This window comes from Crotalus tigris, unplaced genomic scaffold (assembly GCF_016545835.1).
Source record: "Crotalus tigris isolate CLP2741 ecotype Arizona unplaced genomic scaffold, ASM1654583v1 scf7180000024370.6872682, whole genome shotgun sequence".
NCBI classification, from domain to species: Eukaryota; Metazoa; Chordata; class Lepidosauria; order Squamata; family Viperidae; genus Crotalus; species Crotalus tigris.
The window spans coordinates 3,731,890-3,750,138 of NW_024100540.1; the positions used below are offsets into that span (position 1 = coordinate 3,731,890).

The 18,249-nt window shown below is 38.9% G+C and overlaps 1 protein-coding gene across 2 annotated transcripts in view; it reads right to left on the bottom strand.

Moving 5' to 3' along the window:
• The window catches only part of UBE2O (ubiquitin conjugating enzyme E2 O), a 93,014-nt gene that overhangs the window by 41,719 nt on the left and 33,046 nt on the right, over positions 1 to 18,249 (bottom strand). For both annotated transcript variants that reach the window (XM_039327987.1, XM_039327986.1), the window contains exon 2: positions 1,691 to 1,750. In XM_039327987.1, coding sequence (XP_039183921.1) covers positions 1,691 to 1,750 — 60 coding nt within the window. The remainder of the gene's footprint in view (positions 1 to 1,690; positions 1,751 to 18,249) is intronic.

Genomic DNA, 18,249 nt, shown 5'->3' on the forward strand with positions numbered 1-18,249 from the left:
TAGATCATCTGACCATTTATATCAAGGCTTATTCCCGGTATCGATTGCAAATCCAACTGTACATTTGCTTCTTCCGTCTCAGTAAACTGAGAGCAAGTCTTTTGAATACAAACTACAGTTTCACTCAAAGCTTGTGCTTGACTTTGCTGATGTAAAGAAATCTCCTTTTTACAACCAATTATCTTCTCCATGTTTTCTAAGATTTTGTCCAAAATATATTTATAAATAGAGTCTGAACGGGTTTTTTATCATATTTGAGGACATTATCTTTTGGGGGAAGACTATATTTAAACACAGTCACTCAATATCCATCTCCTCCCAAGTTTCTTAGTCAATTTCCTTTATGCAAATTCCAGGAGAAAAGAAAAAAAATAGTAAAAGCGATATGTAGTTTTAGCAGATGTCCCCCAATGAGTAATCAAAGTTAATCAAATAATCAGTCTTTTTGGAAAACATAAAAAATAAGAAAAAATAGTACTCTCCAGATGCATAGCCTCTTAAATCTCTCTAAAAGAAAATTTTTTGGGGCTCCAAAGTATTCAAAAATAGAATCAGCCATTAAAACAAAAATAGGTTTTATCCTTTTCTTAAGCTTCTCCTCCCCCCATTTAAAACGCCGCTTCAACAAAAAGGGGAATAATTCCAGAAAGAAAAAACTTTTCACAGGAACAAAAAATAGAGGTAAAAAAAAAATCTCACCGAATCTTCCACGGTGGGTCTGCTTGCTTAGATGATCTTATGGCTTACGGTTGGTGCAGCTAAATGATCGGCCATTTTACTGGCCGATCTTTACCCTGTCAGCCCAAAGGAGATACTCGGTGCACAGAGGACGCCGCCGCTCCTCTGCAACTATCCAAGAAGCCTCCTCAATGGTAGACGCTCCTCCAGAGCGTCTTTTCGACCCTCTAAGGGGTCTACCAGCAGGGGAAACTCGATCAGGAAAGGGACGATGCCCTTCGCTCGACCGCACCGCCGTAAACCGGAACCGGAAGCCGAGAAAATCGTTCTTAATTTTTAAACCAAATGATCACTGAAAGCAGCTGATGATTTATACCAGACGTCCCCAACCTTTTGGGTGCCAGGGACTGGTTCTGTGGAGGGTGACTTTTTTGTGGACCGAGGGTGTATGTGATTTTGTGTGTGTGTGATACCTAGATCCCATGCATGTGTTGATGGGGCTTCATTCACTTGTGTGGCCTGGTTCTTGGCAGGTCACGGACCAGTGCCGGTGTGTGGCCCAGGGGTTGGGGACCCTGATTTACACTTTTTTTCTTGACTGTTTGATTTCATGCTACTTTGCCACCAAGAAAAAATGTTTACTGATTTCTGAAAAATGGCTAATAATATACAAATGGCTTTTTACTTGTAGCTGTAATAATATTTATTCCAATCTGAAAAACTGCAAACTGTTCCCTGTAAGAATCAATATCCTAACCAAAGGATCGTCTGTGAACAGCAATTTGCCTCAGTGCTGATATTATTGATCGTATGCATCCTTTCTTCAATAACATCACATGCTAGCATGCTTATCTTTGAGCACTATTTGTACACGAGTATTAAAACACACCATTACTTCTATGTAGATAAATGATCTGGGCCTTGTAAAATATGTCTATTGAAGTTAAATTTAATAGTAGTATCAAATGAGATACAGCTTTGTCTCTTTGTCCTACGCTATAGCAACACTTACACGTGAGCCCATATGCCTGACGACATCTCGAGGTACCACTGATCTGTCTTCGAGCTTCAACTAGAGTTGAGAAAGAGAGAGAGAAGATAGTATTAATTCTAAGCACAATCTTATCATTGGGTATAAGAACAATCAATACATAATGAAGTCTGCAATCATACAATACAATTTTTGTACTTTGTGGATCATATATTTGGGGGGCCCACAAGAGTATACAGTGGGGCAAAAAAGTATTTAATCAGCCACCAATTGTGCAAGTTCTCCCACTTAAAAAGATGAGAGAGGCCTGTAATTGTCATCATAGATAGACCTCAAGTATGAGAGACAAAATGAGAAAACAAATCCAGACAATCACATTGTCTGATTTGGAAAGAATTTATTTGCAAATTATAGTGGAAAATAAGTATTTGGTCAATATCAAAAGTTCATCTCAATACTTTGTTATATATCCTTTGTTGGCAATGACAGAGGTCAAACGTTTTCTGTAAGTCTTCACAAGGTTGGCACACACTGTTGCTGGTATGTTGGCCCATTCCTCCATGCAGATCTCCTCTAGAGCAGTGATGTTTTGGGGCTGTTGCTGGGCAACACGGATTTCAACTCCCTCCAAAGGTTTTCTATGGGGTTGAGATCTGGAGATTGGCTAGGCCACTCCAGGACCTTGAAATGCTTCTTACGAAGCCACTCCTTCGTTGCCCGGATGGTGTGTTTGGGATCATTGTCATGCTGAAAGACCCAGCCACATTTCATCTTCAATGCCCTTGCTGATGGAAGGAGGTTTGCACTCAAAATCTCACAATACATGGCCGTATTCATTCTTTCCTGTACACGGATCAGTCGTCCTGGTCCCTTTGTAGAGAAACAGCCCCAAAGCATGATGTTGCCACCCCCATGTTCACAGTAGGTATGGTGTTCTTTGGATGCAACTCAGCATTCTCTCTCCTCCAAACACGACAAGTTGTGTTTCTACCAAACAGTTCTAGTTTGGTTTCATCTGACCATAGGACATTCTCCCAACCCTCTTCTGGATCATGCAAATGCTCTCTAGCAAACTTCAGACGGGCCCGGACATGTACTAGCTTAAGCAGGGGGACACGTCTGGCACTGCAGGATCTGAGTCCATGGCGGCGTAGTGTGTTACTGATGGTTGCCTTTGTTACGTTGGACCCAGCTCTCTGCAGGTCATTCACTAGGTCCCCCCATGTGGTTCTGGGATTTTTGCTCACCGTTCTTGTGATCATGTTGACCCACGGGGTGAGATCTTGCGTGGAGCCCCAGATCAAGGGAGATTATCCATGGTCTTGTATGTCTTCCATTTTCTAATTATTGCTCCCACAGTTGATTTCTTCACACCAAGCTGCTTGCCTATTGCAGATTCAGTCTTCCCAGCCTGGTGCAGGTCTACAATTTTGTTTCTGGTGTCCTTCGACAGCTCTTTGGTCTTCACCATAGTGGAGTTTGGAGTGTGACTGTTTGAAGGTTGTGGACAGGTGTCTTTTATACTGATAACAAGTTCAAACAGGTGCCATTAATACAGGTAATGAGTGGAGGACAGAGGAGCCTCTTAAAGAAGAAGTTACAGGTCTGTAGAGCCAGAAATCTTGCTTGTTTGTAGGTGACCAAATACTTATTTTCCACCATAATTTGCAAATAAATTCTTTCCAAATCAGACAATGTGATTGTCTGGATTTGTTTTCTCATTTTGTCTCTCATAGTTGAGGTCTACCTATGATGACAATTACAGGCCTCTCTCATCTTTTTAAGTGGGAGAACTTGAACAATTGGTGGCTGACTAAATACTTTTTTGCCCCACTGTATATTATTCTGTTCTATTTGTAATTTTTCTTTCATCAAAGCAACTCAGGCTTACATCAATAGATTCTTGGAATATCTTTCCTTCCCATACTTAAGAAGACCTAACCTGCTTATTATCAGAATTAGACTGCACCACATGTGCTGAAACTGTACTTACGTTACTAGTCTGAATATCACCATTAATATTATATATTATATTGCCATATAATCACTATACTGGAGATGCCATACAAATTTAACTTCTGCAGAATAACATTTGCTATTCTGATTAACGAAGGAATAGGCATTCCTACATCTGCAACAGCTATGCAGCACAAAAAATGCAGTCACATATCCGTAATATCGGGTAGTGCTAATGAAATGGGGACTTTTGCATATTAACATTTGTATACTTCCTTGACAAGGTACATAATGCCTCTTCTGTTCCTGGGTGATCTCTGAAACTATGCTATCTCTCCATCATTTGTACCAATATTAAAATACAAATGGCAAAACATTTCCAGAATGCTAAAAATGGTAAAAGGCAAATACTTCCATTATTAATAACCCGTCATACTAGAAAATAGATATGAGGACATAGTCTATAAATGTCATCTATTTATACCCAGTAACTTATACTGTATATGCTTCCCACTATTGTGCCCGAATTAAGATTCATCATCAAATAAAGCAACTGTGATTGCACTAAAAAGCTTTTTAAAACAGCTATCTTCCCCACAAATTTACATTCTCTGAAAATGAGTATTATGATACAATTTTAAATTCTGCTTCCAGATACACTGATAAATGCATGCAAGAATGTGAATTGTATGCTAATTTTTGGTCTCTCTTTTGGTTACTTTGCCTCTCTTCTTATATTTTTATATACTCTCTTTCACTTCACTAAAAATCTATATTTTACCTTGGCAGAACAATGCTTATCTTCAACCACCAACCCAAAGTTCAACAATTGTTTAGTGTGAGAGAAATAGAACTATTTTTATTACATTACATAGCTTCTTTGCAATTTTGAGATAATCTGAAGCATGATTTTAAATAATGTCTAAGTACCAGGGCAAACTTTCAAGAGTCTTGCAATATACTAGTATTGATTTATACAATGTATTGTGAAGGTATGCTGATGAGAAAGAAAACTGTAACATTAAATATTGGAAGTTGGAAATGGACAACTTACATCTTATAGAACTATTCTCCAGAGAATACGACATGATCTAATAATCTAAAATAAACCCTCAATTAAGGAAACCTTGGATACTACAGGCAAAATTTAACTCCAGACTCCACCCCAAAAAAACAATAAAATCTACTGTATTCAAAAAGTTCCAACAGTTTGGGTAAACTAAAAGCTTTGTGTCAGTTTAATCATTTGTATAATGTTATTGCAGATATCATGAATTACATAAATTGATGCAAAAGATAATGTTATATCATTCATAGATTTAACAGTCTGTTTAATGTGCTTCACAGTTTAACCATTCCTGAATGGTTGATGTTATTTTCAGGAAAACAGAGCTCTTCTTATGAAACTATTATGCATTAAAATTATCTTGCTTCTCTTTCCAAGTAGAATCAAAATGTCTCATATACAATAAATCTGATACAGAGTTTCCAAAGAATTTCCAAAATAATTCTGGTATAGCAAACTCTGTTATTTATCTGATGAAAGTGTGACAACAAAGAGGCCAAATATGTCTTTTTGGATAATTGTTACATTATGCTCAAGCTACAACTGAAAATGCTCTGACAGGAAAAAGGATTTTTAAACATGCTAGTAGAAGCAAACTACCTTTAAGGTGTACATGAGACTCTAAAAACTTTGGCTGCATCCCTTAATTCCTTTCTAAAATTGGTATCAAATTGTTTTGACTCATCCACTTCTTTGTTTCCTAACCTGTTGGGATGCTGTACACCTCTCTCCCTAATAAGTGGACTCCTCGGTCAAAAATCATAGTGCAGGCTCTGAAGATATGAATCACCAATGAAGACACAACAAAAGTAACCTTCCAACTAGCCTGACCCAGTCCAGCAGAAGCTTTTAATTTACAAGAAGACCTGCACAACCTGGACAATATTTCATCACATTGTTATGTCATGAAGTCCTCTAACTTGGAACTTGAGGGGTCTGATCCAGCAAAGCTTCAGTAACCCACAACTAATCAACCACTTGAGGCTGACTCAACAGATAATCTGCAGGAGGTGTGGAAGAAATCAAGTGACAATAGGCTAGTGCCTGATCAGATATACTGAGGAATATACTAACAGATTTGAAGAACCAAATAAAGATAATAATAATAATAGAATTGGAAGGGACCTTGGAGGTCTTCTAGTCCAACCCCTTGCAGGAAACCCTATACCATTTCAGACAAATGGTTGTCTAGTCTCTTTTAAACACTTCCAGTGTTGAAGCATTCACAACGTCTGGAGGCAGGTTGTTCCACTGATTAATTGTTCTAACTGTCAGGAAATTTCCTCTTAGTTCTAGGTTGCTTCTCTCCTTGATTAGTTTCCATCCATTGCTTCTTGTCCTGCCTTCAGGTGCTTTGGAGAATAGCTTGACTCCTTCTTCTTTGTGGCAACCCCTGAGATATTGGAACATGGCTATCATGTCATTCCTAGTCCTTCTCTTTATTAAACTAGACCAGTGGTGGCAAGACTATGGCATGCGAGCCAGAGGCGGCATATAGAGCCCTCTCTGTGGGCACACGCCACCTCAGCCCCACCTCCCCCACGTCTCCCTCACCAATAGCCCCCCCAGTTGCCTCCAGGCGCGGCCCACGTGGAGCAGCGCAGGCAAGGATATGGCAGCCAGGCAGCAGGGTCAAGACTCTGTCCTTGAGCCCCATCGTGCACAAATGCAGGGTGCGGGCAGAGGGCATGGCCACCATGGAGCTACTGGGTCGCTTGATCTGCTGCGGTAGGCCATGGAGGCGGTAGGCAGCCCTGTGGGCAGGCAGGGGACGGAGCAGGGGCAGGGTGGGGGTGGAGCGGGGCGGTTTTTGGGCACTCGGTGTCTAAAATGTTTGCCATCACTGAACTAGACAGCCACAGGTCTTGATGTGATCCACATCCATCTTTAAGAAGGAAAGATGTCAGAGCATGCAATGGAACCAAGTGATGGCCTCTCAGTTGGAAGTAACTCATCAATCTTAGAGCTGCATTTATGTGTTGACTGCTTCCTGTAATACTTCTTGACCTAGCCTTTCAATTCAGACCTGCTGACTAAGCTCCTTGATGTTTATTAGGCTGTCTGCTGTTGCCATATCCTCTCTTTCTTTGACCCTGTGCTCTGTTTGTTAACTATAGCTTCATTCTGGACTGAACTTCAAACTGCCAGTATTGTGTCCAACAATCAGGCAAAAATGAGCAAATGGGTTTTATCAAAATCAGACACATATCAGATAATATTTGGCTAGTAGATTTGATTGATTTGAATAAAAACAAAGTATAATTTAATTGCTAAATATACAAAAAGACTGATAAAATTTACAGAAAAGATTTGTATATTACCTTAGCAAAATGTAGATTTCCTAGAGAATTTATAAACTGAGACTGGAAAAGTTAATGAAAGTTAATGGCATTTTTTATCTCACTTTATAAAGATACTAGACAAGGATGTCCACTTCTCCCTTTAATCTTTGTTCATAACCTTTAGCTTATGCTATCAAGCAAGATCATAATATCCATGAATTTTAAGTAATTTATTATAATATACATATATGTTATATGCTAATGATGTTCTATTATTTATCTCTGGACCTCATGCTTCAATTCTGGCTTTCGTGCATCTGATTAACACCTCTTGACAAATTCCAGGATATCCTATTATAATTGGTTAGTTAGGATTGATGCCTGTGAGTAAAGACTTGCTTATTTATACATTAAGTGATTGTCATTTTCATATATCCATTCACTCCATGAACAGATAGATGACAGATATCTATTTCAATCTATGCCCACCTCCATGAACAGAAACAGAATGAGTCACAGATTATGTGAATCAGTATATCATTTACTGATTATATCAGTAAGTGATATACAAGGCTCCCTTTGCTAACAATGTGAGAAGACACAGCCTGGTCACCCTGTTTGACATTATTTTTTTAACTAATCTTCTGTCATTCTTTTAATAAAATTTAATAATATCAATGCTAGTTTACCACTCAGTAGATCATAAGTTGTTTCACGATAATATATATATTTAAAAAATACAGAAGGCTAGTGGCAGTTCTTAGTCAAACCTTGTTGACTCAGAAAGGCAAACAGGGCTGAATATGGTTAAATGGAACACCCAGTGGGGAAGACAGCTTTAGGAGAAAATATAAAATGAAAGTAAATACTAAATTAGAATTAAGATAATGGAAAAACACTTCCATATTACAGATTACTATACTGGTATGTCAATACAGATACCAGGACTCAAGGGAGTTTTTACTTTATTGGTATTTATATGTCACTCTTCTAAATTTATAAAAGATATTCGCCTCTATTGCAAACTCTTCTAAAGGTCTCCTCTACATAAGTGTTTTATATGAAGTAAAATGAGAAGCTCTAAAGATTATACAACAAAGGCAAATAGCTGTTCTGAAGATTCTATAATGCTTCATTTCTACACACTGATGATACTGTTACGTTTATACCTCCTGCCTTCATTTTGGACCAGTTTCATTCTCAAATTGAACTAGAAACTAGACTGAAATAGATTTAATAATGCATGTCATTTACGAATATCTGAGCAGCTATGACTACTTGAGCATTTCCTCATTTACTACATGAATATAATTACACACTAAATAAAAGTATTTTTTAAAGAGAGAATGTCAGTGCTGCCTTCAGTACAGCAGACACAATCCTCTGCCTTAAAAAAAAAAAAGGCATTCACAACCTCCCAGCTTCTTTAGGTTTCTCTTGGACAACATCCGAGACAATAGTCTAAAACAAGATGGATAGGCTGCATCTCTCCAATCAACTTATATATTTTCAGGCTGTAACAACTGACATTGAATCTAAATGAAAAGGAAGTGCTAGGATTCTTAGACAGATGCAATATCTAAACTACATTCAATTCAGCATCCAAGTCAGACTGGAAATGAGTAATGGGCACTTGAAGGCTGCAAAAGAGCTCAATATTATTCATCTGGGAAACTGGTTCAATGAAGCCCTCAACACTGAATGCTTCAGAGGGACATTGAGAACTTCTGTGCTAGATTTGAATGTGTTTTTATTTGGAGATTTTTGGGAGGGAATCCCTCGGCAATATTACAAAAACACATACAGCAGAAGCAAAATAAAGAGACAAGTACCATTTCTCATCCTGTAATGATGATATCATTTTACTATCATCCCACTTTTTCATTGCATGGAAATAATAAGCTAATCCAACTGTGGTCTGTTGGAAAGTATGTCTATGACATCTAGTTACATATTTCACAGATTAGTAACAATATATTTGCGGCAAAATCTCATTAAGAATACTCCTCATCAACATTCTAAGTTTTATAAATTACTATTCAGTAAGCAGCCTAAATGAGGTTGCATGTCAAGGTTGCCATGGAAACTATTTCCACAGTAAAAAATATCAGACAAGCAATGATCCATTGACCAAGACAGTATTCTTCCATAACAAGAACTAGTGGCTACATTACTAGCTCTCAAGATTGCTCTTCCAATATTTCACAACACTTTCTTACTGTGCCTTAGTTGAACACAAAAATCCCATCTATTTAGTGTCTAATATTGTATTCATCTTCAACTTGTCAAATTATACTTTAAGGTTCATCTGTAGAAATACGGTCTTAATATTAAGTCAGTAAAAACCAGATGCTAACCTTTAAGAATCACTGGTATTGTAAACTTGCCCTAAAAAAACAAATAATTACTATATATTGTAACTACTGTATCACTGAAAAAAGTGACATCCTTTTATGGTATGTAAAGAGGCAGTAGTGATTTTTATTTCAATTTCTGTTTGCCAACGAAACCAATATAATTTTATCTGCACAAGGAGACAATTCAGAAGTATATTGACCATGCTCACTTCTAGAATAAAAGAATATTTCCTACACCCATGGTTTTTAATTTTAAGTAACAGCAAGCTCTGCCAATTGAGAAAATGTATATAAGACAAAACAGGCTTTTCCCTTCTGGGAAATTTAAACTACAAAAATAGCAACACTAGCACTAGGTGGCACTGTTATCTATAGGAAATTTTTCACAGGATTCAGCACCTGACTGACATTCCAGGAGTTGAGATAAAATGTCTTGTTTGTTTCATCCAAATGTGTGTGATCCTTTTTAAAATGTCTTATATTTTCTTCACCTTTCAAAGAGTAAGCTGTCCAGAGTAATTTGAAGTTGGGTGCCTCTTAAATTTAATACATAAGTAAATGTCACAACAAGTCATTTTTGGCAGCACACAATGTATACACGCATACACTTATCAGACTAAAGGTAGTCCTCATTTAGCAACCACAATTGGGACTGCTTTTAATAGCCTTTCCATAATCAAGGGAAGTGGGTCTGAGAATGGAAAAGCTTGCAGGTGGATGTTTACATAACCATCATAATTTTCATCAACTAACCAATGCACCAAAAATGAGTGAGAAAAGTGACTATTCATTTAGTAAAACACCTGTTTTGAATATTTATGACAGAGAAAGGAGGAGCTAATACCGATGCCTTCCATATTGGATTTAACTTTAATTATTATTGTGGAATTAGATATTTCCCAGAAACATTAACACTTTTTTTTGTAGAATTGACTTTTGAGTGTCAACTTGTAAATCTAGAAGTCTGCTTGATCTGAATTATCTGTGATGAACAACTAAGAAAATTAGTGAAGGACACAAACAGCAATTTAAAAAATCTGAATTTAGGACATACCATTATTTGGTAATCCCAAGACTAGCTGTTGGGAAGAATGGAAATAAAAGAAAATGAAGGTTGTGAAAAGAACTAGAGTGACAACAGAATAACTGAAAAAAGGGAAAATACAGCTCCTGTATTTAACAGGTATTAGAAAATAGGCTAATATGCCTCAGAATGAAAGGAAAATTGATAAGTAAAGAGAATGTAGAAGGTATGTGGAAAAGTATAAAAAATGTATGCAGTTATGCTAATGAGAAAATGAAGAATGATGGTGTGTAAGAGTGAGAGAAGTAATGGAAGAGAAAAAATGAATAAAAGAGAATGACTGGTAAAAAGATGAATGAGAGAGGGATCTTGTATAATGTAAATATAGAGGAAAAATACAGTTGCAAAAATGTAGTTAAAGAGAGCAAGCAATGGTTAGGATTAAAAGCAGCTGAAAAAATGTAGAGTGATTTTGATAGCATCATTTTGGATGTAGTTAAAAGGGGTAAAACACAGAAGCTTCATCAAAGTGAACAAAAGTTAAAAATAAAAGTGATGAAATGATTTGGGATGGAACTGAAATAAGGGAAGGCTAAAAGGAATAATTTACAGACTCTCAATATATGTCAATGAGATGAATATTACAGATATCCAATTTAATATCCAGCTCTGAAGAGGGCATTTTCCCTGAAATCAAGCCAATGTCATGAATTCACTTTTCCTGATAAATAGCAGTGTCATTCCTATAGTTCAGATTGCAGAAGAGTATGAAAGTTACTGGAACAACCTCAGCTTCATTTTTTTTGTTCAGTGAAAACATTTCAATTCCCTCCTTCTTGCAGTGATGTTTGAACTATAGTTAAAAGATGGCGGTGAATGATTTATAAAGAAAGAATGCACAGACCAAACTGTACAGCTATAAAAGTGTATGCAGTATATTGAGTTTATCAATTCAGCAGCCAAAATGCTTTATATTCTGAAAATGTATTTCACCAGCTGGAACTGGCGGAGGGTGGAGAATGACACTTCAGCATTACTCTGCTCATCTTGTTTACACATCACAGTTATTAATATTCATATTAAAGAGCCTCAAGTACAAAATAAATGTGAAATATCGGAAAATAAAGTAAATGCATATAGAGCTTTTAATAAAATCATATGAAATACAAATCTATTTTCAAGAAAACGCCCACAATTCCCAAATAAAACACAATTGCTTGAGGCAGCATAAATAGAATTCACTTTCCTTCCCCTTTAATATTTCCACCTCAGACTTTCCCGAAATATACATCTTCCAAAACCCTTTATTTTAAAATTTATTTATGGCATTTGCATACTGGCAAGTCTGCCAGAGACTTCTTATAGTTTATAGCAAAAATCAAGAAACAATCAAAATCTTGAGGACTGAAACAATAAAATGTCCATAGTAATAAATTGTTATATTAAAGCATAATCATATATTATCATCATCATCCTAGTACTAACTGAAGAAGTATATCATTATTATCTTTCAGTACGTTTGTAGTAGTTACGAATTTCCCAGAAGTTCCCATCCAGTATGATCATTACCAAAAATTCTAGATACCAAAGTTCAAATATCTGAAAGGCATCAAATTATAAAATGCTATTATACAGCAAAAAATGGGGAATCGTATAGAAATAGCCTTTAAACCAGACATGTCAAACACAAGGCCCGGGGGCCGGATGCGGCCTGAAAAGTGGTTTCATGTGGCCCGCGAAGCCATCCTGGAAACAGTGAGGAAATGGCCCCCTTTGCCTTGGCCCTGGCTGGCCAGGAGCCAATGTACAATTTTGTGGTGGCCATCTATGCTGAAACGCATTCAGTCTTAGCTCCACAAGGCCATCTGGAAACAGCAAGGAAGCAGCCCCTGCCCCGTCGGCCCCACCCCCTGGATGCATGCTGGGGAGGTGTCACCATTTGTGAGGATGAAGAAATGCACCATCGCCTGAAAGTGGCCAGCAAATAGCCCTCGCCTATTTCACATATCCGTCTTGATGGGCTCTGGGGGAGGGGTTTCGGCAGGCAGTGGGGCCCTCTCCTCACAGCACTGAGAGGCTGAGCAGGGCAGCGCAAATCCAAAAAGAAACACGAGGCCGCCCAGCTCCCAGCCTGCCCGATTTCAGCAGGCAGTGGGGCGCTCTCCTCACAGCACCAAGAGCTGAGCTGGGTGGCGCGAATCTGATGAGAAGTGCAATGCTACCTAGCCTCAGTCTGCCCAGTTTCAGCAGACAGCAAGGTGCAAAGCTGGCAAGCTTCGCACCGCCCAGCTCAACCTCTCGGCGCTGTGAGGAGAGCGCCCCGCTGCCTTCTGAAACTGGGCAGGCTGAGGGCTGGACAGCATTGCGCTTCTTTTTGGATTTGCATCATCCAGTTCAGCCTCTTGGCGCTGTGAGGAAAGTGCCTCGCTGCCTGCCAAAACCGGGCAGGCTGGGAGCTGGGCGGCATTATGCAGGTAACATTGACTCTCATGCTGCTCATAGCATCCCCTCCCCCAGAGCCCACCAAGCCAGATATGTGAAGTAGGTGAGGGCCATGTGCTGGCCACTTCCAGGCGATGGTGCATTTCTTCATTCCTCACGAAGGGACACCTCCCCAGCTGCGTTTTTTGCCTGTTTTTCTACCTTCCTCATCTCAAATGTTTTCCCACCATTCTGTACGAAGGAAGGAAGGAAGGAAGGAAGGAAGGAAGGAAGGAAGGAAGGAAGGAAGGAAGGAGAGGGAGGGTCTGAGGTAAGTCCTGCCTTAGTCTTGCCCTGCTGCCCTTTCACCATCCCCTTGCCCCCTCCTCCTGGCCTGTCCTGGGGGTCTCCCATCCTATTGCTAAGGAAGCTTTGAATACGAAGCAACCTGGGTAAGGAGAGCAAGCACAGCAGCAGCAGCCTTGAGGAGGAGGTAAGTGCAGCTGGCGCCCCCTTGGGGAAGTGGGGCTGGGCTTGGTGCCACAGGTGTTCGAGGGCCAGGCTGGGCATTTAACCTCTGCTGTCCAGGACTCCTGGCAGCCTGCACCACCATCCAGGCTCCCCCCCCCCCGCATTGCTTGAGAGGAACAGTGAGGTTCCTCGAGTGGACCATGCCTTGGCATTTGCCCTGGTCCCACCCCGTTCTGCCAGAGACCCTCAGATCTGTCCACTCCTGCCCAAGCCCCCACAGGCACCCTTGATGCGAATGATGTAGAGCTGGCCACACGCACCCAGGCCACACCCACTCCATCCACACCCACTCAGTAGGCCACACCCACCCTGGCCACCCCCCCCCCGAGAGCAACTGCAATGCTGATGCAGCCCTCAATGAAATTGAGTTTGACACCGCCTTCTTTAAACTAATGTGGTGGGTAGAGTCACATCCACAATTTTACCAATACTGTACTGTATCCACTCTAAAGGTAGCAATTACTTTATCTAGAACAGAACAGAGGTGGAAGGGACCTTGGAGGTCTTCTAGTCCAGCCCCCTGCTCACGCAGGAGAATTTATACCATTTCAGACAGTTGACTGTCTAGTCTCTTCTTGAAAACCTCCAGTGATGGAGCACCCACGATTTCTGAAGGCAAGCTGTTCCATTGGTTAATTGTCCTTACTGTCAGGAAGTTTCTCCTTAATTCTAGGTTGCTTCTCTCTTTGATCAGTTTCCAACCATTGTTTCTTGTCCTGCCCTCTGGTGCTTTGGTGAATAACATGACCCCCTCTTCTTTGTGGCAGCCCCTCAAATACTGGAATACTGCTATCATGTCTCCCCTATTTCTTCTTTTCTTTAGACTAGCCAAACCTAAGTCCTGCAGCCATTCTTTGTATGTTATAGTCTCCAGGCCTTTGATCATCTTAGTTGCTCTTCTCTGAATTTTTTCCCAGACTCTCTATCTATCTGAGATATTAGTACAGGTAATCCTTGACTTACAACTATTCATTTAGCAACTCTTTAAAGTTACAACAGCACTGAAAAATGTGATTTATGACCAGTCCTTGCTCTTATAACTGTCACAGCATCCCCACAGTCACTTGATCAAGTTTGGGCGCTTGACAACTAACATATATTTATGATGGTTGCAGCATCCTAAGGTTATGTGATCATTATTTGTGACGACCTTCCCAGATGGCTTCCAATAACCAAGGTCCATGGGGGAAGCTGGATTCACTTAACAACCGCACGAGTCACCCAACTGCAGTGATTCATTTAACGATCATGGCAAAAAAAGGTCATAGAATCAGATTCACTTAACAGCCTCTTTGTTTAGCAATGGAAATTATTGCGGTCCTAAGTTGAGGACTATCTGTACTTCTCCTTTCTGTTTAGGCATTTACTCTAACTTGTTCTATATACTATTTAATTTTTTACATAGGTGCATAATGAGCTTAAATCCCAGAGATTTCCATGCTGGAAGACACTTTGTTTTAAAGTTTTGGAAATATTATAAGCCCAATATTATGTTTGATAAAGCCACATGGCTGTAACAAAGGGGAAAAAAACCTGGCAATGGAGGCAGATTCATACCGTAAAAGAAAACTATGTAGGTTTAGGTTACTTTTTAGATCTCTGCACAGCTACACGTTGAGTTTTACCTATTTTAAGCATTACCTAAAAACAGGCATCTTGGTATTAGGCTAACAACAGCTTAGTTACAAATCACTCAGTTACTGAAGCCAACACTGTCACGTACCTGAGCATCATTTTCCTCCCCAAATTAATGAACACAGCCTGGAAACCATCCAGAGCCGCTCTAGCAAATGTTCTGCTGTTTCTCTAAAGGGCTTGTTACTGCGGGAGTGAGGGGAGGGGTTTTCTCTTTACCTTTCACACATAGTATATTTAATGTTTGACAATTGTCTCTCCAGTAGGAAATGGATGCTTGCTGTAAAATATTCTTGCTGTACAATATTAGATATCAGTAATGGGCAACACCACTTTTCCAGACTGGGTCAAGAATCTGCTGCACTTCAGAATCCAGGCCAAACATGATTCAGAATATTCCAGAAACTGCTAGATCTGATCAGAGTTTAGACATTAAGTAGATTTTAACATCATTACTTTTAAATTTAACCATGTATTGTTTTTCAATCACAGTTCTTTTCCACATTTGGCAGTTAGGAATGTTGATAGAAAAAAATGTATTTAGATATGCAACTAAAAAACTCTGATAAGATCTCCTATTAACAGAGCAACATTATTTTTAAGAAGGCTAATATAAAATAATAAAATAAAATACATAAAACAACAACAAAAAAACAAAGCAGACATCCAGTAATTCTCTGTTGGTATATTTAGATTTTAGGATAAGCTCTGGAATAGAAAAGATCAAAATTGAAGTCATAGCATAAAATGCATTCCTTAATTTATGCCTAACTGATGATGTTCAGCTGTAAATATGAATGCTATGTGATTTTGTATCAGAGTTAAATAGTTGTCTGGAGGCTGTAAGGATATGTTTGGGGTGAAACCAGCCTGGACAGATCCCTAGCTAATGAGCTAATCCCGAAACATTGGTCCTGGTGGTTGTTCTAGGAAGGGCCATACTCTCCCCAAAGAGCTCAATATGACATAGGAGCACTCAGACTCACAGCTTCTAGAACATAAGATGGTGGTTGGGGATAGGTAGGGAGGGACAAAGCTTTGCCCAGCTTCGACTAATGTATCCCATTGGATACAGTACATGGCCCTATTTGGCAGGGAAATGTTGACAATAGTTATTCATATCTTCATTACAACATGTTGTAGTGGGAATGCCTTTGAAGATAGAATGTGGTAGGCAGCTTTGTATTAAGGAAGCCAATTATAGTACTGTAGAGTGACACCAATCTTATGGTTGCTGCACTGGTTTTTTAATGTAATGTTATATTAATTTTAATTGACCTTTTTACTTGTATACTACTCCAAATAGGTATTGCAAATAAATAAAAGTAAGCCCCAATGGAATTTAATCAGGTTTACTCCCAAACAAATAGCTAACCGTTATTTCCTGAGAAATCACCTGCAGCTGATTTGAGAGCAGAATTATTTTCCCATAGTAAATCTTTCACATACTTATACCCCCTGTACTTTAAGATGGAAGGGTCCCGCTGTAAAATATCTCCAGAAGTCCACAGTTCTTAACAGGGACATATTACATTCCAACAAGTTCCTAATGAAAGAGGAGAATCTGTGGTCCTTCATATATTACTGTAGATTTTAAATTTCAAAGCAATGATGTAATTAAAATCTACAAATTTTAACAGCCCTAGCCAAGATGATTAATGCTAAAGATGTTGAGAGTTATTTCTGGTAAGTTTTTTAAAGCTGTGTTTTCAGATGATAGTATGATCTATCAGAACCGTAAATGTTAATTTCTTTTTTTTCAGCACTGATTCATTTGGATAGTTTTCTAGACTCATGCCCCAACAGTCTCTGACCAAACTCTTAATAGCAGTCTTGCCCATTTAGGAGTTCTCCAGAACTTTTGAGATTAAAATTTAAAGAATTCCTAGCCGTCTCAGCCAATAGATGAAGAAGGTTCCCTAAAAAGACAAACTTTTAGAAAAAATGGCAGTTGTTAGATGAAATATGAATGCTATGAGAAGAAGCAGAATTTTTTTTTCAGGAATTACAACGCTATGTCTAGAAATAGCCTCTGAGGTGTCCTTACCTCAACATATTGGAAATATAGGACATTGATTCCATGTTTATTGATTGTGGTAGGATAGACATATGGATAATAATAAATAAAGTCATTAACCTTTTTGAAAACTGAGTTGTAATATTGTATGTATGTATGTATGTATGTGTATATATATATATATATATATATATATATATATATATATATATATATATATATATATGTTTTCTGAGGTTTTCGCGGGTATTTGAATGAATAACATATATATATATATGTAGGTAGATAGGTAGGTATGATATACGCAAAAAACCCCATAGAGTTATTTTTGCATTTTAGAGGAGGTTTTTTTTGTGTTTTTTTGTGTATGCACATTTTATTTCTCTCCTTTTCTCATTTAATTATATTAGAATATTTTTTAAAAAACCAAATTTTGGTCACTGAATTCTTTTCTTTCTTGACATTTTTTTATCCTGCTTCCTAATAAGCACAGCAGAGAGAAACAATTTTGTTGCATACTTGGATGAAGACACTTTTAAATTCTTTTTTTACCCACTGCAATTTAAATTTGGTATCTCTTTTTTCTATTTCCACAGCTTAATGGATCACTTGCTTTCCATTGTACAAGCTTGTACATTACTGATCTATTTAGAACTCCAACTTTGTAAAAAAAATAGTTTTCAGAATAATTCATATAGGGAAATGCTGTTGAGGTTATATTTGGGAACAACAGCAAGCCTCTTCATTTCTAGGCTGCATGGCATAATCAGGAACGGCTGGCATTTTCCAAACAATTCAAAGTAGCTACTGGGAAAATGGTGGCCACTTCAGATTGCACCATGCTGCCCAGAGACAAAGCAGTCTGCTACTTTCCCAATGCAGTCTATGCAGCACGGCAGAAAGCTGCAGGTCCACAGAGACCACATTAGGGAAGCAGAGCGGATTGCTCCGTTCCTGGACTGCTTCTGAGACACAGCCATGTGGCCCAGGAACACTGAAGGATGGAATGTCCTTCTGCAACATGAGATCCAGAGATCTTCAAAAGATAAATGTATGATGGGTGACACGGAGTGGGGAAGACAGACTCAAGGGGGACATGGGGACCCGGGGCAGAAAGCAGAGCATGGGGTATCTCAGAGAGGAAATGGGGGAAACCTGAGGCTGGGCTTCCCAGAGCCTTTCTCACTCCTGAGGCACCCCATGCTCTATTTAATGACCACATCAGGACAAACAGGGGATGGGGGTCATTAAGTGAGGATATCTTGCTTAATGGGTATCACTACATGTCAGT